This window comes from Myotis nattereri, assembly GCF_964212035.1.
Source record: "Myotis nattereri genome assembly, chromosome: 16".
In the NCBI taxonomy this organism is placed as follows: domain Eukaryota; kingdom Metazoa; phylum Chordata; class Mammalia; order Chiroptera; family Vespertilionidae; genus Myotis; species Myotis nattereri.
The window spans coordinates 25,521,945-25,548,055 of record NC_138091.1 but is presented as its reverse complement, the minus strand read 5'-3'; the positions used below and the strand labels follow the sequence as shown (position 1 = coordinate 25,548,055).

The window sequence follows — 26,111 nt, the reverse complement described above, 5'->3', positions numbered from 1 at the left end:
GCAGAAAGATAACCTATGAAATGGGTTGCACGACTTTAAGGGGCGCCTACAGTGTGCCAGGCACCGTATTTGGCTCTCGGACGAGGCTAGGAAGATAAGTTAGCCAACTGCTTGGGCAGCCAAGGAGCTTACAAGAGAAAATTCAGAGGACGGAGATTTCCTCTGGTTGGCAGATGTTGGATGTGTGGGACCTTTGACCAGCCTCTTGGTTTTTTTTAGTTTAGCCAGCTAAATAGAGCACATGTGAAATGGTAGGGGTTCCGGAGGGGTGAGGGCGGGGATGGGATGGGGTGGGGTTTGAATGCTGGAGGCACAGGAAGGTACCAGTCCAGTAGCAGTACTGCGCCCGGGCCCACGGCCTCACCTGGAGCCTAGGACATAGGTACTGTTATCACCCAGCCTTACTGATGCGGAAGCTCAGGCACGGGAGGTGAGCTAACTTTGCCCAAAGTCACACAGCTAGAGACTGAATTTGAAACCAGGCATTGACTCTAGCTCCCACGGGCAGGACAAATCAATGTGCCACCCCAAGCGTCTGGGCTGGGGGCTGGCTTGCGGTGGCAGAGGGATGGGACACCTTATTTTGGTGGGTGAAAAGAGTCCCGAAGAAAGCCCTTCCTCCTCTCTCCATGCCTGAGCATTTATTTCCTTTGGCATGGAGACAATCGGGAGTCCAGTCCTACGCGAACCTGCTACAGGACAAGCACTTTAGGCCCCTTCCCACTAGATGGCGGCCCCTAAAACCCACGTAGAAATTCTGGAACCTCCACGGTCCCCATCTTTTAGGTTTTGGCCGTGGCTGAGGAATGGCAGGATGCAAAACCTCCTCGGTTTCAAGGGACACCCGGCCCCTGCCCCGCCCCATCCGGGGGTCGCGGGAAGCCCCTGGACTGGAGGCCGGCGTGGGGGACAGGGATGGGCGGGGAGACGAGGCTCCCAGGCTCTGGGCGCCCGGGGGAGGAGTCAGCGCGGAGCCACTCGGGACGCAGAGGAGGTCGCTCCCGCCTCGCCGGCGTCCACAGCGGAGGGACCACACGGCTCCAGGCGAAGGGCGCGCGGGCGGGGGCTCCGGAGGCGCCTGCGAGAGGCAGGTGCGCGGCGCGGACTACAAGTCCCAGCATGCCCCGCTGCCCTGACCCGGCCCCGGCTGCCACTTAAAGGCTCTGGGAGCCGCAGCCGTCGGGTCGCCGCGGCTTTCGCTTTGCCGCCGCTGCAGGGCGGGCGGGAGCAGCCGGCTCCGTCGCCGGCTCTACTCGCGTCCCTTCTCCCGCAGCACCCAGGGGCGCTCCTCGTGCAACCCTCCCGGCTCGGGGATTCCCGTCCGAGCCCGCGCCCCCGGGCTCCCCGCCTCAGCCACCCCGCGGCCCCGATGCCGAGGTATGGATAGAGCGGCACGGCGAGCGGCGGCGATGGGGGAGAAGAAGGAGGGCGGCGGCGCGGGGGACGCGGCGGCCGCCGAGGGGGGCGCCGGAGCCGCGGCCAGCCGGGCGCTGCAGCAGTGCGGGCAGCTCCAGAAGCTCATCGATATCTCCATCGGCAGCCTGCGCGGGCTGCGCACCAAGTGCGCCGTGTCCAACGACCTCACCCAGCAGGAGATCCGGACCCTGGAGGTAACGCGGCCGCGGCGCGGGAGGGTTCGGGGACCCGGGCTGGGCCCGAGAAGGCGGGGGTCAGCGGCCCCTATACCCCCTCCCCCCCTCGTGCCCTGTTCACTCCTTTCCTAGTTGCATCCTTGAGCCCAGGTCGCCTGGTCTGAGCTTCCTCTCCTTCCTCCATTCGGTGATGCGGCAGGTTGAGGACCCCAGCCCAGCCCTTCACCTTGGGCGGGCATTGGGGGGAGGGCGGCGTGGGAACTGGGGTGGAGGCTCCCGGAGCCGGTGGGCGGGGTGGGCTGCGCGGACACCCCCTGCCCCCTCACCTCCGCCCCCCACCCCATTTCCAGCTTGCAGGGCCGCAGGGCTCATTCTCCCACTGAGTCACACGCTGGACTTTTCCCTGTGTGACTGAGCCCGGCAGCCGTGGGCCGGGGTGACGGGGTGAGGAGCGGGGTGGGGGGTCCCCCTGAAGTGTGAGCAGAGCCCCGTGGTTCTCTGCTTGCGCCTCACGCCCCGTGCTCTGTCTCGTCCCTTCCTTTCCTCTCCTCCAGGTTCTTGTGTGCCGCCTTTCAAAAAAGTGTTTGCTGAAACTGCATTTTTTTCTCTTCAGGCATTTGGTACTTTCCACAGCGTTTCACTGCTCAAAGTGTAATCACCCACCGACAACGCCCCCCCCCCCAAACACTGGATTTTGGTTTAGGAAGGATTATGCTGGGGAGCAAGCCTTTGGTGAGAAGATGACACTATTTAAGGGCCTCTGGTGGAGACAGCCCCCCCCCCCCCCCCCCCCCCCCCGTGTAAAGAAGAAATAAGATATGCCTGCCCTCCTCTCAAATTATAGCTGGGAAGTGCAGTATTAAAAGGATTTGGAAGAAGGGTTGTTGGGTTCTCAGAAGGGGGAGTCCCCCCCCCCCCATACACAATAGAGGGAAACGGGTGTATTCCCAACTTGCTTTTGTCCAGAGGCTGGGAAGGCTGTGGCATCCAGAGACCAGTGAATAGCTAACCCCGACTTGAAGAAGGAGCACCCCCTTGCATTGCCACGTCTGGTCTTCTGCCGATCTGGGGATGTTTTGTTTTATTAGAATCTTAATTTCCCATCCGCCCCCCCCCTCCCTCCCCTTATTGCTGATTGCCGCTGCCAGCTGTCATAGGGCCAGCGGTGATTTGTTGTAATTATTACAAGACCCGGTCCTCTGTGCACGCCATAAACCGGAATCCCTGTTTGATCCAGATTGCTCGATGGTGACTTCTCTCCTTCAGTTTTATTTTCTTCAAAGCTATAAAACCAGGGGCGTGGGAAGCATGCAATCAGCGCTGGCTATTAGGATTTTTGTTACAGTTGCTGTTGCAGTACCGACCAGGGTTTTGCTTAAAAAACCAGCCAACCAGCAACACTCCGCACAACTGTCCCTTCTGCGGGCAGGCTGCTGTTTTCCAAGTGGCGAGGGCTGCTGGTTTCTTGAACACAGCGGATGTGCTTTTGCCCAGGAAAGTTCAGTTTTTAAACCGACACAAGACGGGGCCTATGTGGCTTAGTTCCGGGAGGGGAGGGGTCCTTGTCCAGCAGCCTGTGTTGCGGGGATGAGAGGACGTTCTCTGTGCTGGCCTCTCTCGGATTGTCCTCATGTCGCTCAGAAGTGCTCCTGGTTCACAGAGCGGATGCCGGAGAGCCGCTCGCCGTTTGTCCTCTGGAAATGGCGCTTTGCCTGCATGGTGCCCTGACTTCCAGTGTCACTCATTGTCACCAAGGTGTGGCATCGTGACACCCAGAGCATCCAGCTACTTGGGTCTCTGAGCTGGTTTATTCAGTGGCCTTCCTCCTGAGTGTTTCTTTGGATGATCCAGTCAGGTGGCCAGAAACCCTTCCTAAGGCCCGAAAGGGATTTGCAGGGTGAACTGGAACCAATACCCAGCTCTCTGTCCTCTCCATTGTCTTGTGGATTCAGGTCCACGCTTCTCCATGAAAAGGCAGGACTTCGGTTGTTTTGGGGGTGCGGGGGGATTTAGATCCCAGGAGCTAGTTTGGTGGAATCACTTCCCCCAGAGGCCTCATCCTCACCTAAACAAGGGAGGCCAGAGGGGATCTCTGCACTTCTGTGGTTTAGTGAAGGGACCTCAGTGGGGTTGAGTCAGCATTTGTTATACATAACCCTGTTTAAGAATATCCCTGTTTAATAAACAAAAGGCCAAACTCAGATACAGACAACAGAATGGTGGTTACCAGAGAGGAAGTGGGAGGGGGGAGGACAAAGAGGGTAAAAGGGGGTCAAATACAAGGTGACACTCGGGTAGTGAGCACATAATATACAGATTATAAAGTTGTACATCTGAAATTCATGTTTTTAACCAATTAATATTACCCCAATACATTTAATTAAAAAAAAAAGACTAACAAGAAAGAAAACCAAAACAAAAAGAAAGATTATTTTCTGCTTAAAGATGGTTCTAAAGTCCAGATTTGCTAAACTGATAAAGTAGATGGGAAGTTTATTACTCTAAGAATCCTGATGGGGCAGTGTAGCCAATGGAAGAGCCCGTGGCTTTAATTTCCAGTCTGAGTCCTGTCTGTGTGACCTTGGGCAAGTCCCAAGACTTCTGAATCTCAAGCTTCCTTATCTGCAAAATGGGCATGAGACTGCTGAAAACCACAGGGTTGTTGTGAGTCTGTAGGTTCCCACTCTTTTTACTGAGAGATTCTGTTTATAGACTTTTCCCGGTGCGGGTCCAGGGGCATTCAAACCACAGGTCCCCTTTAAGGGAAGCTACTTATATGGCTGGCTCTTACTTCCCAGCGGCGGGTGACACAGGCTAGGAAGCCATCCCAGCGGCCTGTGGTGAGTCCCATGGGACAGTGGTGATGCCCACTCTGGTTTTCTTTCCTCTTCTGCAGTCTCCTCTCATACCAGAGACCGTGCTTGCAACATTGGATTCCTGGCTTTTGAAAAAGGGCTTGACTGGAGGTTGGCTTTCGCAACCGCGCCAGACTTCTCCCAGAATCTTAGGAACTCCAGCCCATTCTGGCCCCCATTAAATGAGCGCTCAGTGGGAGAAACGGTGCGTGCGATGCCCTGGGGGGTCCCTGATGCCGGTGGCCAGGCCTAGCTGCTGCTGCTGCTGCTGCCGCCTGAGGTTGCAGACTGTGCCGGTGTGGGGGGGGGGGGGGGTCAGCGTGTCCAGCTGCCTGTGATGACTCTCCAAAGGAGTGGAAGGAACCCAGGTTTCATGTTTGCCTCCTACCTGCCGGCCAGTGTGCTGGGCCCTTCTCCGTCTGATGAAATTACCTGCAGTTCCACCAAATGCGTGTCACACACAGTTTTTCTCTACGTGGGGAGGGAGAGGAAATCTGAACCCCGAGTCTGAATCTGTCAACAGCGGTTGTGAGTCTGCTTCATCCCAGCGGAGCCTGTGTCCCATCTCCATCAGACCCTCCTCGGGGCCTGAAGGATCCGCTGAGGCAGGATAAAGTGTTTTCGTTCCTCAGATGTGCTCCTATGGACACTGCTAGCCGGCCTGGCAGCCAGGCCTGGAGCCCCGCACCAGTTCATTCCCTCATTTATTTGTCCTGTTTGGGCCGAGTCTGTGTTGGGCACTGGAGAGATAGTGGCACCTCGCGGAGATTCATGTTTTGTGGACACTGCAACTTTGCGCTTTCCTGCCAGCCTGCTGGTACTTCCCAGAGACAGGCCTCGCACACTGAGTCTCCCCCCCTGTGCTCTTCTGGAGAAAAATCCCCCCCTAAATAGGCTGACCTGGATTTGAAAGGGTCCCCAAAGGGCCTTTCCCATTGGCTTCACTGGGGAGGGGACGTTGGGGAGCTGGCCACTTCCCTGGGGGCCCTGCTGCTCCTGGAAAGATCAGGGAGGTTTGACCTTCACTCAGCTCTGCTGTGGCCAAGGTCAGACCCCTGCTGTGTGGAGGGAGGGCCTGAGCTCTTCCTGTGGCCCCTCCCCCTGTTCCCCAATCATCTGGGAAGGGAAAGGGATGCCAACTGTCCCCACAGATCAGTTCGTTGGGGCAGTCATGGTGATGTATTCACTCCACAAACCTTCCAGTTATTACTGATTTGCCTGCTGAGCTCCTAGCGACAGCTACCCTGGCAAGGATCCGAGGTAGGTAGGATGCTCTCTAGGTCTTTGGGACACTTTCAGTCTAATGGGGGAGCCAGGCAGGCAAACAGTAGCAGCTCCAGTGCCCTGGCTTGCCAAGAGTGCTTAGGAATTGGGAATGTGACTGAACGGTTGGCCAGACCGACTTCCTGGTGTGTTTTTTAGAGAGAGTGGAAGGGATGGGGAGGGGGAGGCAGAGAGAAACATGGATGTGAGAGAGACACATCGATTGGCTGCCTCCCACATGCGCCCTGACCAGGGCCAGGGATTGAGCTTGCAAACGAGGCACATGCCCTTGACTGGAATCAAACCCAGGACCCGTCATTCTGCAGGCCGATGCTGACCTCCTCGCTTTAATGAAAAATATTTCCAGTCTTGATGGTGACTTGTCCCAGGTCACAGGTCCCTGGCAGAACTGAGAGCGAAACCGGGTTTCCCTTTCCCCACCCAGCAACTGCTTGGAGTATGGCCTTTCTCTGCTTCCACTCCATCACCATAGTTTTAACTGCCTGCTGGAGGTTTTTACTCCTGCAATCCCTGAAGAGGTGCAGAGCTGGGCGCTGTCCCCTTTGGTGTCAGCTTTCGCCTTGGCAACTTTTTCCTTGATGAAACTTGCCACCAGCATACCTTGGGGGTTGCCTGGCAAGGCACCTGCAGTTTCCCTGAGCCTGGGGAGACCTGGGTGATGCTGGAGGGAGGCCAGGAGCTCAGGGACAGTGCTAGGAATGCCTCCTTCTCCGCTGGGTTGGCTCCAAGTCCAGGAAAGCGGTATTGCATACCCCCAGTTGCTGGCCCTGCCTGCTGGCTGTGGTCTGGAGAAGGACTGCAGAGGCCCTCGTCTTTCGTGGCCGTGTCTGCAGTGGTGGGGGAAGTAACAAAGTCTGTGGCCAAGTTCCCTAAGCTGTGCTTTTTAATAACACATCCTTTCAGAACAGGCTGCTTAGAATCTTTTCCTCCATTCAGTTAGAGGGACAGCTGCACAGGTGCCTGTGGGGTTATGGGATTAACTGGTGCATCGTGAGAACAGAGAAGGGACAAAAGACTTTCTTGCTCACCTGTTCTGTGTTGAGCACTCCCCTAGGCTCTTGGCATGTGTCGCCCCATTTAACACTCACAAGGACCCCCCGTTTTGCAGATAAGGACACTGTGGCTCAGAGGGATTAAGAGACGGATTGGGTAGATGGTTGAACGTGGGTTGACTGGTCTTCAGACTTCATGTTCTGAACTTCCCAGTTGCCTCTAGAAACGATGGTGGGGGATTCTGCTCAGGGTCATGGCTGCTGAGCCTAAGGAAGTGGCCAAAAAGAAGGGCCGGCCCAGGGGCTCTTGGCTTAATTCCAGGTGGTTGGGCCTGCCGGTGGCCACCACAGGCTGTGCGGCCTCTGAGCGCAGGCTCAGGGCTGCTTCCCTAACGTGCAGCCCCGCACGCTCTCAAAGACAGGTCCCTGTTAGCACAGTGATACCACCGCCTGGTGCTGGGCTCATTCTGAGAAACGAGAAGCTGCGGAGAGATTAAGTTACTTGTAATTTATTCTTTTTGAATAATTTCTCTGATTAGCAGCATAGCCTATACCTTTCTGCTTCTATTAAAATACTATAAAATACACATAATGATACATGTCCACCATAAAAAAGGAAACACAGATGAGTAAAAGAAAAGAAAATCACCCATCATGCCACCTCTCTGAGTTAGTCTTTCTTTCATGATAGCTAATATTTAATATGTTCCTGAGAAATAGCTATATGACCTTAAACTCTGTTTGGAAAATATGTAGGTCATTGCACATTGCTACTCAGATTTTTCTTTTTTTTAAAATATATTTTATTGATTTTTTTACAGAGAGGAAAGGAGAGGGAGAGTTAGAAACATCGATGAGAGAGAAACATCGATTCAGCTGCCTCCTGCACACTCCCCACTGGGGATGTGCCCACAACCAAGGTACATGCCCTTGACCGGAATCGAACCTGGGACCTTTCAGTCCGCAGGCTGACGCTCTATCCACTGAGCCAAACCGGCTAGGGCAGATTTTTCTTTTTTAATGGCAGGATATGTTGACTGATTGACATAATGCAATAGTATGACGTTCTTCGATCATTGTAGGTGCGGGAATTTAGTCCCAGGGTTCCCATTCTCAATCGATTGTTTTTAAAAGCCAGAATAAAAGCTTGTTTCTCTCTCATGTCACGGTCCAGTTTGGGCTGGGCAGCTCTCCTGGTAGCTGTCCTCCAAGTGGAGACCCAGAGACAGGGATTGCTATGTGTGGCTCTGCCCTCTGGGGCCCTTCATTTCCAACTGGTAGAACCCTCCTCCATAGTAAAGATTGCAAATTTGCTCCCAAAGTGGTCTGACCTTTGTCTTGGCTTATGGGAGGTAATCTTCACATCTTTGGAATGTCACGCCCGATAGGAATGTCTTTGTTTTTCAGAGTTAATTCTTTTGTATGTATTGCTACATACATGCAAAACAACATACACGAGTAACATTGTGCATGTATTCTTCTGGCGTTTTTTTACCCTCTGCATTTGCATACAAATGTATGTGTTTAGCATGTGCATCACCTTATACATCAATACACATAGATATGCAGCGTCACTGTTAGTGGCTGCCTTGTGTGGTCATACCACAGATTCATCGAACCAGTTCCCCATTGTTGGCCATTCAGGGAGTGCATGACTGCATTCCTAGAAGTGGAATTTGCTGGGTCGAAGTGTGTGAACACATTGAACGTCAGTCCTGTTCTTTAACATCTTTAGGGGCTGCTGTGTTCCCACCTCCTCATCGGGGATGCCAGAATTTATAAAATGACAGCCTCTATGCATTAACCCTTTTGCTACTGCATCCGTGTCCACCCGGAGGTCAAGGAGTGTTAACAGGAGACAGAACCTGGCCCCCGGGGCTGAGGTTCTGGATTACGTACGTGCCAAGGATTGTGGGCTCTAGTTTTGTGGTTGCCTGCAGCAGTGGGGGCCCCTGGGTGGATTAGGAGAGGGTCCTTGAATCAAACCTGACTGTGAACTTTCAAGGGTTTCTCATCCTTCTACTGAAAGATCCCTTGGGACTTGGGTGGGTGAACCCTTGTTCTTCTAGGGCCCAGTGTTTGTCTTAAATTTGTGCAGGTTTTGCATTCTTTACTATAATACATTGGTGTTGGTTTTAACGTCAAGATAATGTTATAAATACTATTGCTTCTAGAAGATTTAACCTTTTAATTCAGTGGCTTTCTCCCCTATTCCAGACCGCAGGTGGAGATGCAGGGGTGTACTCTGGGATCAAAAATACTTTGTCATTTATTCCCAGGCATGACTGTTTCTTATCTGCATTTAAAGAGCTGCCACTTTAAATTAAAACTTACAAATGCAAGTCAGGCAGGACTGTCCGGGTTCAAGTCACAAGTTATTCTCTCCTTAGCTGTGTGACCCTGGACAAGTCACTTAACCTCTCTGTACCTCAGTATCTTCAACTGTAAGACGGGCATAGCAATAGGACCTTCTGTTGTATTTATATATACCTGTGTTTGTCGTCCTGGCCTCAGTGTGTTTTAACTGGTGGATTGCCTTTCAGTGCCATGGATCAGAAGTCACCCTGTTTGCTTGCTGTTTTTCTCCCCTCTTTCATTTTTTTCCACCTTCAGAATAATGGCAAGAATGAAATAAGACCTGTGTTTAAAATTAAAAAAGAAAAGAAAAGGGAAAGAAAGCATAATGCACTATATGGAATAGCCCAGCTCTGGTTAAGAAAAATAACTTTTCATGCAGCATAAATTATAGGCTTGAGTCTGCAACATTGACCAGCGGAGTTTTGCTTTATGCAAAGCTGATGAGATAAGCTGCTTACAGAGTGGAGGGCTTTCTTCAGCAAGGCACCCAGAGGTTTTGAGTCCCAGGTTAGCCAGTTGATTTGGGTTTGGTTTTGATAATGGATTAGCAGGACCAACTTCACTCATGGTGCACCCAGTTTTTGCTGTTCAGAAAGAAAAAAAAGTTACAGGTCCTATTTAAAAAGTAACCTGAATGTTCTCATGCAGTCTGTGCTACCTTGAGGATCGTGCCGCCCCCCGGACTGGGACCCTTGAAAGGGCTTAGTGCATCCTTTCCCATACTCTCTTCGGCAAGATGCTCTTGTGAAAGAGGGCTTCAAGGAGTCGAGAATGTGTTGCATCAGCCACTTCCTTCTGGGAGATTCCTGAAGATGATGATTACCGTTTTAAAGGCTCTGAGAAGTCCTGCAGCAAGCGTTCCTAAACCTATTTTTTCCACCTAAGCATAGTTAGGAAAACGTTGCCGCAAGCCATGAAGAGGGAAAGAGTCGAGAAATTGTGGGCTTAGTTTCAGCTACTGTTGTTTTTATGATACCGAGGTCCCATTTGAGGTTCCAGTTTAAATTGGGTGGGTTGAGAAGAGGCTGGTGACCCTGTACACTTACCCAGCAGTTCAAGATTGCCTTTCCTGGAGGGAAGTGCTTTACAAAGGGAGGCCGAGTGTGCTCTGGTTGCTATACTAGCTCTTAAAGTCATATGTCACTAAATCCTTCCCACAAGGTGTCCAGGGAGGTCTCTGTGCCTGTAGTCCTTGTGTCCTGCCCCCTCCCGGCCTTGTATGCCAGTTAGCCTGGTGCCAAGGGCATACTCACTCAGGGTCGGCCAGGAACCTCATGACCCAGATGGTGGGCAGAAAATCTAAGAGAAATGCAGATGTCTGTGGGTGTGTTTGAGACTGGGGCTGCCCAGGGCAGGGGAAGGGCTGGGCTACAGACAAGGAATGCTTTTTAAAACAAAAAAGGAAATGCTGGCTCAGAATGGAAAGGAAAGGAAGCAGCTTCCTGTTTCTGGCGCTGGCTTTTCGAAAGGAGGAGCTCTCTCCAGCCCCTTGGTCGGCGGAGGGAGGCCTGGGCTGGCGGGGGCCACTCCAGATGCCCTCGATGTGTGCTCCCACCACTGTCTGAGGTCTCAGACATAGAATGCCGGTTCTGCCCCTTTTATTTTCTCCAGATAACAGATCAAATGGACCTGTGGTTTCCGAAGTGAACATTTCTGCATGTTACAAAATGGAAGTGTCATAATAACTCACTTTTACTTTTACTGCGAGCTTACTCCATGCCTGGCCCTTTTGTTTGGAGTTTGTGTGGCATTTACTCCTCACCACGACCTTGTGAGGAAGTTTCTATTGTTATCCCCATTTTACAGTTGAAGATACTGAGGTACAGAGAGGCTAAGTGACTTGCCCAGGGTAACACAGCTAAGGAGAGACTAACTTGTGACTTGAACCCAGACTTGCCTGACTTGCATTTGCAAACTCTTCTCCCAGCTGGAAAAATCTGTTAGCGTAGAATAAAACTTTTTTTAAGACTGATGGCCTTTAGCTCCAGACCCATAGCCTGGGCCAGGCCCTGGTGATTCTTAGGTGAAATGCCTAGGTCTGAGTTTACATTTAAAAAAAATATATTTTTATTGATGTCAGAAAAGAAGAGAGAGGGATAGAAAATATCAATGATGAGAGAGAATCATTGAACAGCTGCCTCCTGCACGCCCCCTACCGGGGATCAGCCCACAACTCGGGCATGTGCTCTTGACTGGAATCGAACCTGGGACCCTTCAGTCTGCAGGCCGATGCTCTATCCACTGAGCCAAACCAGCTAGGGCTTATTTTGCTTTTTACTGTACTCTCACAAGTGTTTCTCGAGGACCATGTCACTTTCTGCTGGTACATCCAATCTCTGAGTTTGGCTTCCCAAACACAATCATGATGTCATCCTAGGAATGGACGGTCTCTGGGTGGAAAGGGTCACATTCACATCCTGACTCTGTTCCTTGCTAGCTCTGCAACCCTAGGCAAGAGTCTTAACTTTCTGAACCTTGTTAGTTATGCGGGAGAAGAATGGTTTATTTTAGACTCTTTTGAGGAGTTGCTGAGATATGGAAGGTGTGCTGGACAGTGCCTAGTAATTAAGTATGTTTTTTAACCTCCCTCTGATTTAGCATTATTCTAAAACACTTGTCCATGTTTCTCTGTTATCTCCCTTTTGGTCATTTTAATTGCATGATATTCCATCCAGTGGATATGCTGTCATTTGCCAAAGCATTTCCCCTGCTATTGGACATTTCGGTTGTTTCCAGATTTCTGCTGTTACAAACAACGTGACTGGAATCATCTTTGTACAGGCGCCTCTTTATTTTTTTGTTCCTGTTCTGAATTCATTTCCTTGGGATAATTCCCAGGAATGGAATTACTGGGTCAAAGAGCATGGATATGTTTTGTGGTAATAGTTGCTGAACTGTTCTCCATTTCATGGTATTTGAATGATGGCTGTCTTTTTAAAAAAATGTTCTTATTGTTTCTTAGAGAAAGAGGAAGGGTGAGGGGAAGAGAGAGAAACATTGATGAGAGAGAGAGAGAGAGAGAGAGAGAGAAAGAGAGAGAGAGAGAGAGAGAGGAAGAGAGAGTTATTGATTGATTGCCTCCCATATGCACCATGACTGGGGATTGAACCCGCAACCTGGACATGTGCCCTGACCAGGAATAGAACCAGCAACCTTTCTGTGCACAGGACGACACTCAACCAACTGAGCCACACCGGCCAGGGCAAATGATGGCTATCTTAAAAATTGTACTCCTGGGTGAATATCTCATATTTTGTTTGCAACTCATTTTGGCCTCTGTGCCTTTCTCCCTTTTAGCCTTGTTAAATCATTTCCTTTTTTTTTTTAAACAGCTTTATTGACATATAATTGCCAAATAAAATGATCAAATATTTAAGGTGTGCAAATCATTTTCCATCTTGAATTTGCTCTTTATTTACCTCTCCTGTCCATTCATCCAGTAACTACTTATTGAGTACCTGCTGTGTGCCAGGCACTGTTTTAGGTACTGGAAAAAAACAGCAGTGAAGAAGACAGAGTAGTTCCTTTAACGGAAAGAGAAAGATGGACAACAAACCCATAGACAGAGAAAAGTGGCACGAGAAAAAGAAAACTGTAAGTAGGTTAGAGTGAGGGGGTGGGAAGAAGGTTGCTACTTCTGATCAGGTGGTTTGTAAAGACTCCTTCCCAGAGAAGGTGACATGTGAGCTGTCTTAAAGGGTGAGAAGGCAGCTGCCTTGTGAAAGCCTGGGTGAAGAGTATTCCAGGCAGAGGGACCAGCATGTGCAAGAGCCCTGGGGCAGAAATGAGCTTGGTGTGTTCAAGGACCGGAAAGGAGGCCAGTGTGCTTGGAGCACAATGGAAAGTGGTGGTCCATGAGGATTGTGGTTAGCCATGAGGTCAGGGAGGTAGGTGGGAGCGTGGGGCTGTTCCCCTAAAGTTGGTGCCATATTAAAGAATTAATATACGAATTCAACCAATAGTTGTTGCCCCCCCAGTTTTGTGCTTGGCAGTGAGGATATTAGAGTGAATGAGAACGTCAGCTTAGAGGTGGCGTTTGTAGATGAGTAAAACAATACCAGGTGCGGGTGAGGTGTGAATGGAGGCCCCCGGTGGCCCACAGCTGACTCATCTCTGCATCCTGAGGTGTGCAGGAACTCGGGAAGTGTTTCTTGATTTGAACCAAGCTTGCTCTATGCTGCCCGCTTTCATCATGTTCACTGAAACCGCATTCTCTCCTGTAAGGTCTGGCAGCCTCAGCCTGCCAGGCGAGGATACCCTGGACCTCTGCCAGGGCACTGAGGTTGCCACCTCAGAAGTGAGGCTGCCAATACCAGGTATGAGTATCGAGGCATCACTTATGGGAACTAAGCCTGAGAAGTAGACATGGGAAACCCCCTTCTTACCGAGCTGCTCGGCCCTGCCCCGATCTGCCCCGACTGGGGGCTCTGATTTGTGACTCTTGTTGGGAACATAGACTTGGACATTGTGCTTTCTGTCTTGTCTTCTCTTAGGGCAGGGCAACGAGGGCACGTGAGGTCTGAGCAGAGGCTTCAAGATACTCAACTTTGGACAGCCTACAATGTACTCACCTGGGGAGCTGTGATGCGTGGCGGTTCTGGGAAAAGGGCCTCGTGGATGGCGCTGGCTGCCATATTGTTTGGAGGAGGCCGGATGATTCATAAACTGCAGGGTGCCCGGTGCTGTTGAGCTTTGACAAAAGTTAACTGGCTTCTTGGGTTTCTTTCATGTGAGCTTGTTGCCAAGTGGGCAGGGGAGGCCAGATCCTAGGAAGGTAATAATTTAGGCTCCCCATGTCCTCCTCCCTCAGTTATGGCTGACTTGAGATAGACTTGCCCAGTTGTGTGTTTTTATTTTTTCAAATATATTTTTATTGATTTCAGAGAGGAAGGGAGAGGGGGAGAGAGATAGAAACATCAATGATGAGAGAAAGAATCATTGATCGGCTGCCTCATGCACGCCCCACACCGGGGTTCAAGCCCACAACCCCGGGCAGGTGCCCTGACCGGGAATTGAACTGTGACCTCCTGGTTCATAGGTTGATGCTCAACCACTGAGCCACGCCAGCCGGGCTTGCCCAGTTTTAAACATATCAGACTTTTTATAGGAGATTCCTTAGCTGGCTCCTCAGTAATGATAGCCTATTAGCCCGCTTTGTGGATGAGGAAATAAGTCCCAAAGTAATTGGTGGATCTGGGTTTCAAATATAGAATTGCCTGGATTCACATTTGTGTTCCATTTCATTGCACCCCTCAGAAATCCGCTTGATCCGGGCAGAGAGAGGTCAGAGAAGGATTTAGTAATACTCAGCATTTTGGAAGAAATAATGCTATGTGGAAAAGGGTCTGAAAATCTCCCCTTTTCTACACCATTTAAATGGGATTACCTCAAAGCCGGAAACAGGATGAGATGATCCAAGTATTGGAGTCCAGAGTAACAAGTGACCATTTGCAGAAGAAAGGAGATGACGCGGATGGATGGCTCGTCTCTGAGAAGGAAGATGGGGAGACCAGCATCCTTGGGTGAGGGTGGGGGTGAGGGTGGGGGTGGGGGTGGGGAGGGAGTTGTGGGTTCAGATTCCATCTCGAATAACTTCTATTTTGAAGCGCTCTGGTTAGAAAGGCATTGTCAGTAGCACTGGGCCTGTTGGAGACGACGTGCCGGCTGGGTTGTAGTTTAAATGTTGGTGGTGAATCTCAGGAGAAAGAAGGTGACAAGTCCCTGAGGAGATTCCCCTCTTCAGGGTGGCTCTGACTCACCCTGGCCAAGGGGACTGGACGGAGCAAGGAAGAATCCATCAGCGAATGGAAACTGTCTTCTCAGGGGACAGGAAACTTTCTGTGTGGTTGGCCTGGTGGTTTACGAGGAGAGTGAGCATTTGAGACAGAGTGCTGGCCCAGTCTTGCAACTGCATCTTTGACAATTGTGAGTTTTAGGAAGTAGTTGAAAAAAAAAAAAAGAACAAAAGAAACCAAGGCCAAAGACATCGTTACTCCCAATAGCCTGTGTGCAGACAGCCATGTGGGCCATGATTTGCCATGTGGCTAATGGAAACGGGCTCCCCCATTTGCACCAGTCCATTCTGCACCCGCCCCCACCTTTGGCCCCTGAACCCGAGGGGCTTTGGGCTCTTCTTAGAAAAAGCCGTAGGCGGCCTCAAATGACCAGATCTTGTCTCGAGCATCTAACAGCTAAAGCTAAACTTCCTCTCTGGCCCTGTTTGGTTTAAGCAGTTTCCTGGTCTGGCAGGATTTGTTTTCTTAGCACCCAGCTTGTCAAAGCCCCGATCCCACTTGTCACAGCGAACTGGCCCCTGTCAGCCCGTGGCTGCCAAACTAGGCTGTGCTTGTGTTCCCTAAGTCAGACTTGCTGTTCCCCAGGGAAAGTGGAACAGGAGCGGACGCCCAGGCTCGGTCCACGGCCGAGGCTCGCTGCTCCTGCCTCCTCTTCCCCATTTTGATCGCTGGGTGGGTGCTGCCTGGCCTTGTTCTGGAAAGCTCTGTGGGTCCATGGGCTGCTTCTGTATTTGGATGAAAGGCCCAGAGGGTGAGCAGACCCTATAGTAGGAGAGAATACAGGTTTTAGTGCTTGAGGGGTTCATACTCCCCTCTCTTCCTGGCTCAGCTGTGTGTCTTTGGGCAAGTTGCTTCATCTGTCTGAGCAGCAGTTTCCTCATCTGTAAAATGGGGATTTTAATAGGATTGTTCATAGTAAGTGAGATGAGCCATGTAAAGCAGAGTGCCTGACACAGAGTAAGAATCTTTGTATATGTTACTAGAGACCTGGTGCATGAATTTGTGCATGGGTGGGGTACGGTGGGCCCGCCCTGATCAGGCCAATAGGGCCGGGCCTGCGGGGGGGGGTTGGGGGAGTGGGAGACACGCGAGGTTGACCGACTGGCCCCACCCTTGATTGGGGTGGGGGGAGTTGATTGGGGGCGGGGCTGGTTTGGGGGGAGGGGCCGTTGGTGGTTGGCGGGCCCCACCCCCTGGTCAAACTCCAGGTCCACCTCCCGATCAAGGGGACAATTTGCATATTAGCCTTTTATTATATAGGATTACTGTTTGTTTTTTCAGCAGGTATGTATTTAGCACCCACTGTGGTTGGGTACCCACTAGGGTAGGGGTGGGGAACATCAGGCCTGCGGGCTGTATAAGGTGCACAAAATTATTTGGTTTGGCCCTGCCAAGGCATTAGTGGTGAGTTAATTAAACGTTTGACCAAATATAGCAAGCTAATTTTTAAGTTGATGATTTTGTATGGCCCGCAAATGATGTTACAAATATCCAAATGGCCCTGGGCAGATAAAAGGTTCCCCACCCCTGCACTAGGGGCCAGGCACTCGTCTGAACACTGGGGAAAATAATAGTGAACACAATGGACAAAAACGTCGGCTTTGTGGAGCTTAGGTTTTGGTGTTAGGAGGAGACATTCAGACAGTCCTATATAATAAAAGGCTAATATGCAAATGGGCTGAACGGTGGAATGACCGGTTGCTATGACATGCACTGACCACCAGGGGCAGATGCTGAACACAGGAGCCGGGCTCATGGCTGACGAGTGCAGTGGCGATGGCGGGAGCCTCTCCCACTTCGGTGGCAGTGCTAAGGATGTCCAACTGACATCCTCCGAGGCCTCCCAGATTGTGAGAGGGCGCAGACCGGGCTGAGGGACCCTCCCCCCCCCGAGTGCATGAATTTTGTGCACTGGGCCTCTAGTAAGTGAATAAGTAAAAAGATATTGTTGAATGGTGAATGTGCTCTGGAAAAAATAAGAGCAGGGAAGAGAGCCAGGGGTGAGGAGCGGTGTAATTTTCAATGAGGAGTCAGGACAGCTTTGCGGGGAGGGTAACATTTGAGTAAAGACCTCAGGAGAGTGGAAGCTGAGGACCAGTGCGTGCAGAGGCTGAGGGAGCGAGCCTGGGCTGTTGGAAACCCTTGAGGAGGCTGCAGGCTGGGGCTGGGGAGGCCAGGAGGTGCCCAGGTGAAGCCCTTCAGGAGATGTAGCCCTCAGGTGCCCCGTTGGCTGCACATGCCCCTGAGCCCGAGCCTTTGAGTGAGGAGGAAAGCATGGTGGGAACAGAAGGCTGTGAGAGGTAGGAGGGCTCTGTGCCGTCTTCAGCGGTCCTGGCCTCCATCCTGGAGAGCCCCAAAGGGATTTTGAAGCTCAACCTTCATTTGTTATTAAAACATGGAGTTTGGGCCTGGCCAGGGTGGCTGAGTGGTTGAGCATTGACTTACGAACCAGAAGGTCCCAGTTTGATTCCCAGTCAGGGCACATGCCGGGGCTGCAGGCTCGATCCCCACTGTGGGGCGTGCAGGAGGCAGCCAATCAATGACTCTCTCTCATCATTGCTGTTTCTATCTCTCTCTCCCTCTCCCTTCCTCTTTGAAATCAATAAAAATATATTTAAATAAACAAAACAAAACATGGAGTTTGGGGTTGGTGCACTCACTGGCCTGCTATCAGAAGCCCTGCTGCTGACTTACTGAATGTGCACTTGGGAGGAGTCTTGTTTCTTTTCTTTTTTTTTTTTTTAAAAAATATATTTTTATTGATTTCAGAAAGAAAGGGAGAGGGAGAGAGAGAGATAGAAACATCAATGATGAGAGAAAATCATTGACCAGCTGCCTCCTGCACACCTCCTACTGGGGATTGAGCCCACAACTCGGGCATGTGCCCTTGACCGGAATTGATCCTGGGACACTTCAGTTCTCAGGCCGACACTTATCCACTGAGCCAGACCGGCTAGTGCGGGAGTCCTGTTTCTGACTACATGGGCAGAGAGCCTGGCTGGGGCAGGCTGGGGCTCTCCACCCACTAAGGGCATCACTTGGGCCAGCTGCTTTTACTCATTCCAGGAACATTTATTGAGCACCTATGAGAGTGGATCCTATCTGTGCCTCCTACTATTCCTCTCCTCGTTTCTAACACCAGGACAGTAGCTACTCTTGGACTCTGTCCAACCCTCCAAGGGTGCCTATCCTAAGGCAATCATTCAGTAGGAAAGCAAAGCAAAATTTACGAGGATATCTGCATTATCTGTCATACAGAAAGAACAAGGTTGATGTCCATTGGCGAGGGGATGCGTTGTTATGCACTCAGCTGTTAATTGTGATGACTGGGTAAAAGCATGGCCATGTTTGTGATATTACATTAAGTGAAAATATATAGAGTGCAGGTTGCATGTATGCAGCATACACATGTAAATATGTAAAGCATGTCAGCAGGTGGAAAAAAGTAGAAGAGAAATGAGTTTTGTGTTGGGGGAACTGTCTTTAGAAAATTTCCTTTATTGTTATTAGTTTATTAAACGAATGAATACTCAAGTGCCTGCCACACTGGAGGCACTGAGCTGATGCTCAGATATAGTGGTGGACTTGACCAGAGACCCCTGTCCCCCAGGCCACACTAGGGAGTGCTCAGCCCTAGTCCCTTCTCAGTGCTCAGGGACCCAAGGCTAACACTGATGTGATGTAAAACTCTTATCATCTGGAATGAAAATGAGACTGGGTCCTGCAGCTTCACCCATGGCATCTGGGCCTTTGTTGAGCCAGTGTTGGATTTGGCTGAGAAGCAGGGAAGTTTCCAGAGCCGCCAGCCCTCCTGAGGGTACTGCTATTTCTAGCAAGCAGTCCTGTGGGAGCAGAGCCGGCCTGGCACCGCGAGGGCTCCCCAAGTCTTGGCTGCCCGACTTGAGCAACCCTGGGGCACCCAGCCAGCGAGTCGGGATCCAGCCAGCCTTCCAAGGGAGCACCCCTGTCCTTCAGGCCTCGAAGTCCTCTGCATGAGGGGCCACCCGAGAAAGGAGAACCGCTACCCTGGGCTCCGTCTCCTAGGTGCCAAACACCCACAGGGTAAACATGGCCCATGACGTTGCCCCAGGAAGCTGGGGCTGGCTCAGAGAGACTCGTGTGGAAATGTTGGACAACCACTTACGGTTCCACTTACGGTTCTTGCTGCCCACACTCAGAAAAGTCCTGTGGGCATTGAGGCAGTGGCGGTGGTGAGCAGGGCATTTATGACTAGAGCAGACTTCTTTTTTCTTTAACTTACTGGGGTGACATTAGTCAATAAAATTATATAGTTTTCAGTGTACGTTTCTATAATACATTACCTGTATATTGTATTGTGTGTTCACCACCCCAAGTCAAGTCTCCTCCATTACTATTTATCCCCCTTTTACCCTCTACTTCCTCCCTCCCCCCCCCTTTCCCCTCTGGTAATCACCATACTGTTGTCTGTGTCTATGAGGGTTTTTTTGTCTGTTTTTTTTCTGCTTACTCCCTTTACCTTTTTCACCCAGTCCCCCAACACCCTTCCCATCTGGCAGTTGTCAGTCTGTTCTCTGTATTTATGAGCCTGCTTTTAGTTTCTTTTGTTCATTAGATTCCACATATAAGCGAAATCATATGGTATTTGTTTTTGTCTAATTGGCTTGTTTTACTTAGCATAATACTCCCCAGGTCCATTCATGCTGTCACAAAAGGTAAGATTTCCTTTTTCATGGCCAAGTAGTATTCCACTGTGTGAATGTACCACAGCTTTTTTATCCACTCATCTACTGATGGCACTTGGGCTGCTTCCAAATCTTGGCTATTGTAAATAGCACTGCAAAGGATCTGAATAAACACTCCTCCAGAGAGGACATACAGATGGTCAGGAGACATATGGAAAGATGCTCAATGTCACCGATAATCAGAGAAATGCAAATTAAAACCCCAGTGAAATATCACCTCACACTTGTCCGAATGGCTGTCATTAATAAATCAACAAACAACAGGTGTTGTCCAGGATGTGGAGGAAAGGGAACCTTAAGCATTATAGGTGGGAATACAGACTGATGCAGCCACTGTGGAAAGCATTATGGAGTTACCTCAAACAATTAAAAATGGAACTGCCTTATGACCCAGTGATCCCACTTCTGGGAATATATCCAAAGAAACTCGAAACACTAATTCAAAAGACTGTATGCACCCCTAGAGTAAACATTTCTTGAATGCTCTCTGACTGGGCTCTTGCATGGCTCTGAATACTGTACCCCACCCATCCTTCCAGCTGCCCTGGGAAGTTTGTGTAGTTCTCACCTCCATTGCATAGGAGGTAACTGAGGTCCAGAGAGGTGATTAGCCTCCCAATGTCACAGTGATGGTCACAGAGCTGAGATTCAGATTGGGGTGTGGCTGATGACAGAGCCCAGGCATTTGCAGTTTCTGAGTCACGGCACGCTCAACCATGGAGACGTGCCAAATCTGGCTTCACAGAGTAAGTGTAGCCAGTGGACCCTTCTCTGCCCTGCCACTTGACTCCTTCCTCATCCCTCCCAGAACGCCATTGCCTCTTCTCTTGGCAGCTCCTCTACCTACCACATTAATGCTTTGGGACAGCCTCCTGTTTGCTAAAAGGCTGACCAGAGCCCTTTAGCTCTAAAGCAGCGGTTCTCAACCTGTGGGTCGCGACCCCTTTGGGGGTCGAACGACCCTTTCACAGGGGTCGCCTGCGACCACTGGAAAAAACATATATAATTACATATTGTTTTTGTGATTAATCACTATGCTTTAATTATGTTCAATTTGTAACAATGAAAATACATCCTGCATATCAGATATTTACATGACGATTCATAACAGTAGCAAAATTACAGTTATGAAGTAGCAACGAAAATAATTTTATGGTTGGGGGTCACCACAACGTGAACTGTATTAAAGGGTCGCGGCATTAGGAAGGTTGAGAACCGCTGCTCTAAAGGAAGGATTTCCTGTCCCTTTAAGGACAAAGACTGTACGTGACCTCTTTATCCAGAAATTTCAGGGCCTTGTCCAGTGCTTGGCAAGTAGTAGGTGCTGAGTAATTAATGAGGGTGTATTGTAATCAGTGCTAAGTTAACCTCTTGACATTTCTAGAGAAATAATGGGAATCAATGGAAAAGGCTGCCTGGCCGGCGTGGCTCAGTGGTTAAGGGTCGACGTTTGAACCAGGAGGTCCCGGTTCGATTCCCTGTCAGGACACATGCCCAGGTTGCAGGCTCAATCCCAAGCGTGGGGCCTGCAGGAGGCAGAGAATCAATGATGATTCACTCTTCTCAATGTTTTCTGTCCCTCTCTCTTTCTCTGAAATCAATAAAAACACATTTGAAAGGAAAAAAAAAGGAAAAGTCCATCCAGCGCAGGAGTTGAGAGCATGGCCTCTGGGGTCAGACAGCCTGGGTTTGAACGGGCCTGTGCTGTTGACTGTTTCTAACCTTGATCAAGTTATTTTACTTTTCTGGCATCAGTTTTCTCTCCTCTAAAATGGGGATAAATAGAGTACCTTCTGGTTAGGGCTGCTGTGAGGATTAAATGAGTAGACATGCAAAGTTGGTGGAATAGAGCTTTGCCCTAGAGCTTTGAGTTGTCTTTGCTTCTGCTGTTGTTACTGTCACGCACGGGGTTAAGGAGACCTGGACCTGTAGGGAGACTGCGCGGCTTCCAGGTTTGGGTTCTTACCCTGTGTGTGGCTGAATGCCACCCTGAATGCCACCCAGCCCCTGGCCTCCCTCCACCTGCGCATCATGGAGCTCTGTTGGTAGCTCCATGAGTGGGGGGGAGGGCTTATCTTCCCAGGAAGACTGGATGCATTTGGAAGCTGGAAAGTCTCGGGCAGAGCCGGGCCTGAGTCCTCGCTCTGCCATTCTGTGACCCTGGGCAGGTCCCCCTGCCTTCAGGAGCCCATTTCCTAATGTGGGAAAGGAGACCGGCCATAGCTACTTCACGGGGTCACAGGTGGGATGAGAATGGAATCAGTGCCATAAGATGCAGGGTGTCGCAGGCTCCGCAGATGCTCCTCCCTCATCCTGGAAGGCCAGGCTACTCTCAAACTGACACGCACTCCCCAGAGCCTGTATCAGTGAGGGAGGATGTGTGGATGGTTGGTTTCTCTTTCTAGCAGCAGCACCTGAAGCTGAGCTGACCTCTCTTCGACCACCTCCCTCTCTTTGCTCTTCCTTTAGTTTGTTCTGAGGCCGGTGCTGCCAGCTAAGGAAGGTGTCTCTCTTAGTACAGGTGACAGTCGGGCCACTGTGGGCCACGCTGGCCTTCCCCTGGCTTCCCCTGCTCAGACCCCACCCTCTTCCCCTCAAGCGCTTGCATAGGACATGATTGACAGATGCTCGGACTGTGGTTCAGGCTTCTTGTTAAAGGTGGTCACCCAGACCTCTGCTGGGGGTTTTCAGGGGTGGGTTTTGTTTGGAAGGAGGAAGGATGTGAGCTGCAAGTGTGGGAGAGAATCACAACCTTGGTTGGGTGTGAGGATCCCTGACTGATGGGGGCAGAGCTGAACCACATGGGCCTGGATCAATGGTTGTGGTAACTGCTGGCACTGGTGACCTGGGCTGCGGGGTCTGGGGTCAGAGGACATTCTCTGCAGGATGCTGGCCATGCTGGTGGGTGGGGAGGTGGGTATCATACTGGCCATCCTGGCTGGGGTGTGTGCGTGCGTGCGCGTTGGGAGGTAGGGGAAAGTGGGTGCCCTGGAGAACAATCCAGAGCATGGGAGCCTCTTAGACTACGTGTGTGTGTGTGTGTGTGTGTGTGTGTGTGTGTGTGTGTGTGTGTCTGAGCTCCGAACAAGAATAGGATCTCTGTGAAGTTTAGGGGAAGATTTAATGGTAAAGGGTTGTTTGACAAATGTAAGTCAGGTCCTGTCAGCCCTCTGCTAGAACCCTCCAGTGCCTCCCATCCCGCTCGGTGTCAAAGCTAAAGTCAAGGCCTTGGTTTCTCTCCTTCCCATGGTCACACTGCCCCAGCCCCATGGCCTCCTTCCTGTTCTTGGAACACACCAGGCACATCCAGTGTCCCCCCCACTTGGAGCCTTTGCCCCTCTTGGAATGCTCTTCCCCCAGGAGCCCACAGGCCCCACTCCCACTCGCGAGTGCGTGAGGTCTTCTCTGACCACCACCTGTGAAAAGGAACCCTCCCTACTGTCCTTTCCCCACACTCCAACCGCGGCCACACAGTGCGGCTTTACTTGTTGATTGCCGTCTCCCTTCACTACCATGAAAGTTCGAGAAGGTGGGGATTTTTATCTGTTTTATTCATTGATGCACCCTCAACGTCTAAATAGAGTAGACTTTACAGTAGCATTCAAATGAATGAAAGAGAAAAGTAAGTTATAAAGAAAACTGTCAACGCCTAGTGTAGTTTGGCTGTCTGAGCCCAATAAGACCCATTGAGTAATTTCCTAGTTTGGAAAACTGAAGTCATCATAACACCAATCAAGACTCCAGGGGATCTGGGCAAGAACTCTGTTAGGTGTGTGTGTGTGTGTGTGTGTGTGTGTGTTCTTTTGTGTCTGTCGGGATAATGCTGGGTGTTCCCCAGACTTCTGTGGTTAAGATTGTAATAACCCTCTGATGTCAATTTACAAAACAAAACAGCCTTGGACTGAACCAGTTTATCACTTGGTTAGCAATTGTTACTGACTTTATTTACATCTTTTGACCGTTTCTGGGGGGAGACCGGGTCAAATGTACCAGAGACACTGAATCTCTGATCAAAGTCCTGTAAATAGACACTCAGCTTTGTTTAAAAATTGAAGTAGGTTTTGTTCTTAAACTAGAAATTTTCTCTAGGGGTTTTTAAGAGAGTTCTCATGAGTTTTGTGTTGAACACAAAGCTGTGAGTTTCCTCTTGGACCACTCGTTGGGAGGCTGGACACCTGGTTCTGTATTCCTGGCTTTGTGACCCCGTGGCCTGGAGCCTCAGTTTCCTCATCTGGACTGGCTGATTTCCTCTGAGGTCCCTTTCAACTCTCTAATTCTGTCTGTCATGGGCCAAACTAACAGAGATCATCATTTAAGTTCATAGTACGTTATGTGCCTTATTTTAGCCAATAAAGGCATGTACACTTTGTGTGTGAGATACAACTTACAGATCAGCCTCCCACTTTCCTGTCGGTGTGCTCGTGGCCTGTGGAGCCACCATCCTCCTGCTGGGCCTCTGGTTGGATGTAACCAAGGCCACAGCGTCGCGTAGTGGCTTTAGGCCATCCCACCCCAACTCCTCCACGTGGGGGGTTTAGCCTCAGTGTCCTGCCTTCATCAGATCTGTGGATTTTATTCCCATAGTTTGAGTCTAATGCCTTCAGACTTTGGGGTTGGTTGGGTTTAAATCTTGAGCCCTGGCATGCTAGTTGTGTGCTTTGATGGAATTCCTGTGTTGACCTTCGGTTTTCTCATCCAGCAAAAGGAGTCAGGAGTTTCTCTCAGAATAGCTCTGAGGGGTAAATGTGACAGTGCATGAGAACTGCTTGGTAGAAAGCATAAGTATCATTGATGGCGATGATGCTGAAGAGCTGCTCTGAGGGGGTGCAGACGATCTCCAAAAGCTGACACGAGATCATGGAGGCTGGGGAAATCTGTAGCCTGTAAAACAAACTTTTGAATGCGGGAGATCTAGAATGAACTGTGTTAATGTTGGGTGGGATTCTAAGGAAAGCTGGGGAAAGCCGGCGTTCAGCTGGGTAGGCAGATGCCTCAGGTCCATGTGGCTGACAAGCAGGAAGACACGGTGCGGTTGGCCCTCCGGCCCTTCCTGGGGTTGCAGGAGCAGGTCCCGCTGTAGAACACCAGCAAAGAGGGGGCTGGGCACTTCCTTCTGGGCTGGGTGCTCAATGCCGCAGGCACGAGGAACCCGTTATTTAGGATCCTAAGACACAAGTTCGATAACGTTACATGAGTGCGGCACTGGGATTTGGGGTTAAGGATCAACTAAGACTTAAAAAGAATTAGGCCCCAAGCATGTTAATTGCAGCATTATTTATACTGAGGAGGAATTTCAAATCACCTAAGTATCAAATATCCTAAACCTACAATCTTGGGTTATTGCATAAGGAAAATCGAAGCACATTTACATCTATTGGCCTTTAAAAAACAGCAAAAACTTGCGGTGAGGAATTACTGCTTGAAAAAGTGTTCACAATATACCATTAACTGAAAAAGAGGTTAAATTGTGTGACTCCAGTTAATTTTCAAGAGTGAAGTACGTGGAGAAAATGAGAAGGCACGCTGGCTGGTTTGGCTCAGTGGATAGAGCATCGGCCTGTGGACTGAAGAGTCCTGGGTTCAATTCTGGTCAAGGGCACATGCCCAGGTTGCGGGCTTGATCCCCGGTGGGGGGCATGTAGGAGGCAGCCGATCAATAATTCTCTCTCATCATTGATGTTTCTATCTCTCCCTCTCCTTTCCTCTCTGAAATCCATAAAATATTTTTTTTTTTTAAAAAGAAGACTATGCATATGTTTGTTAATGGTGGGTGGAGTAATAATCAATTATTTTCTTGGTGCTTTTTCTTTCCTTTCCCAATTTTCCTTCAGCAAACATGCATTTCTCATGTATGAGGGAAAATCATGTTATAAATATAAAAATATTTTGGGTGGACTTCCATGTACTTTGAAATGTGAGGAGCATTTCTCGTGTTTTATTTTATGCCCACTGTCAAGTTTTAACCACTTGGTTACCCAGACTTTGTCCCCCACTTAATGCGAATATCTGTTCATATGATTGTGGCTGGAGTCTACGGATCAAAAGATAGATTTAAAAAAAAAAGTGTGAACTAGGAGCTTGGGAATGATGAGGGATAAAAGGAAAATTCACAGAGCAACTCTCTGACGGGTTCTTTGCAGTGAAATTATGAGTTCTTAAAAATAATCTGAAACCAGGAAAGAGAACATTGGATCCTATCAGCACAGTTATGAGTGACGAAAAAATAGCAGACACATGCTTTTCCTCTGTGACTTTCCGTGCCCTTTCCTTCTGATATCCTTGGACTGATCTGTTCTAGACAGAATTCTTCTTGAAAAGGCTGAGATGCATCGAAAAGGCGAAGTCTGCCGCCCAAACCCTCTTCAGAGGTCGGCTCCCCATCCCAGCAGCCATGAGTGATGGCTGCTGACAGCTTACTGCTGAGTCCCTCCCCAGGAACTGCCTTCAGCTCAAGGGAGCTTCCTCTCCCAAGGTAACTCCCATCTAAAGATGGGGTACAGAGACTGGCCCC

At 50.1% G+C, this 26,111-nt stretch overlaps 1 protein-coding gene across 3 annotated transcripts in view; it reads left to right on the top strand.

The window, feature by feature from the left end:
• Positions 1–1,379: 1,379 nt before the first annotated feature.
• The window catches only part of KSR1 (kinase suppressor of ras 1), a gene marked incomplete at its 5' end in the record, with an annotated part of 140,722 nt that continues 115,990 nt past the window's right edge, over positions 1,380–26,111 (top strand). For all 3 annotated transcript variants that reach the window (XM_081109593.1, XM_081109592.1, XM_081109591.1), the window contains one exon: positions 1,380–1,610. In XM_081109593.1, the coding sequence (XP_080965719.1) occupies positions 1,380–1,610 (231 nt within the window). The remainder of the gene's footprint in view (positions 1,611–26,111) is intronic.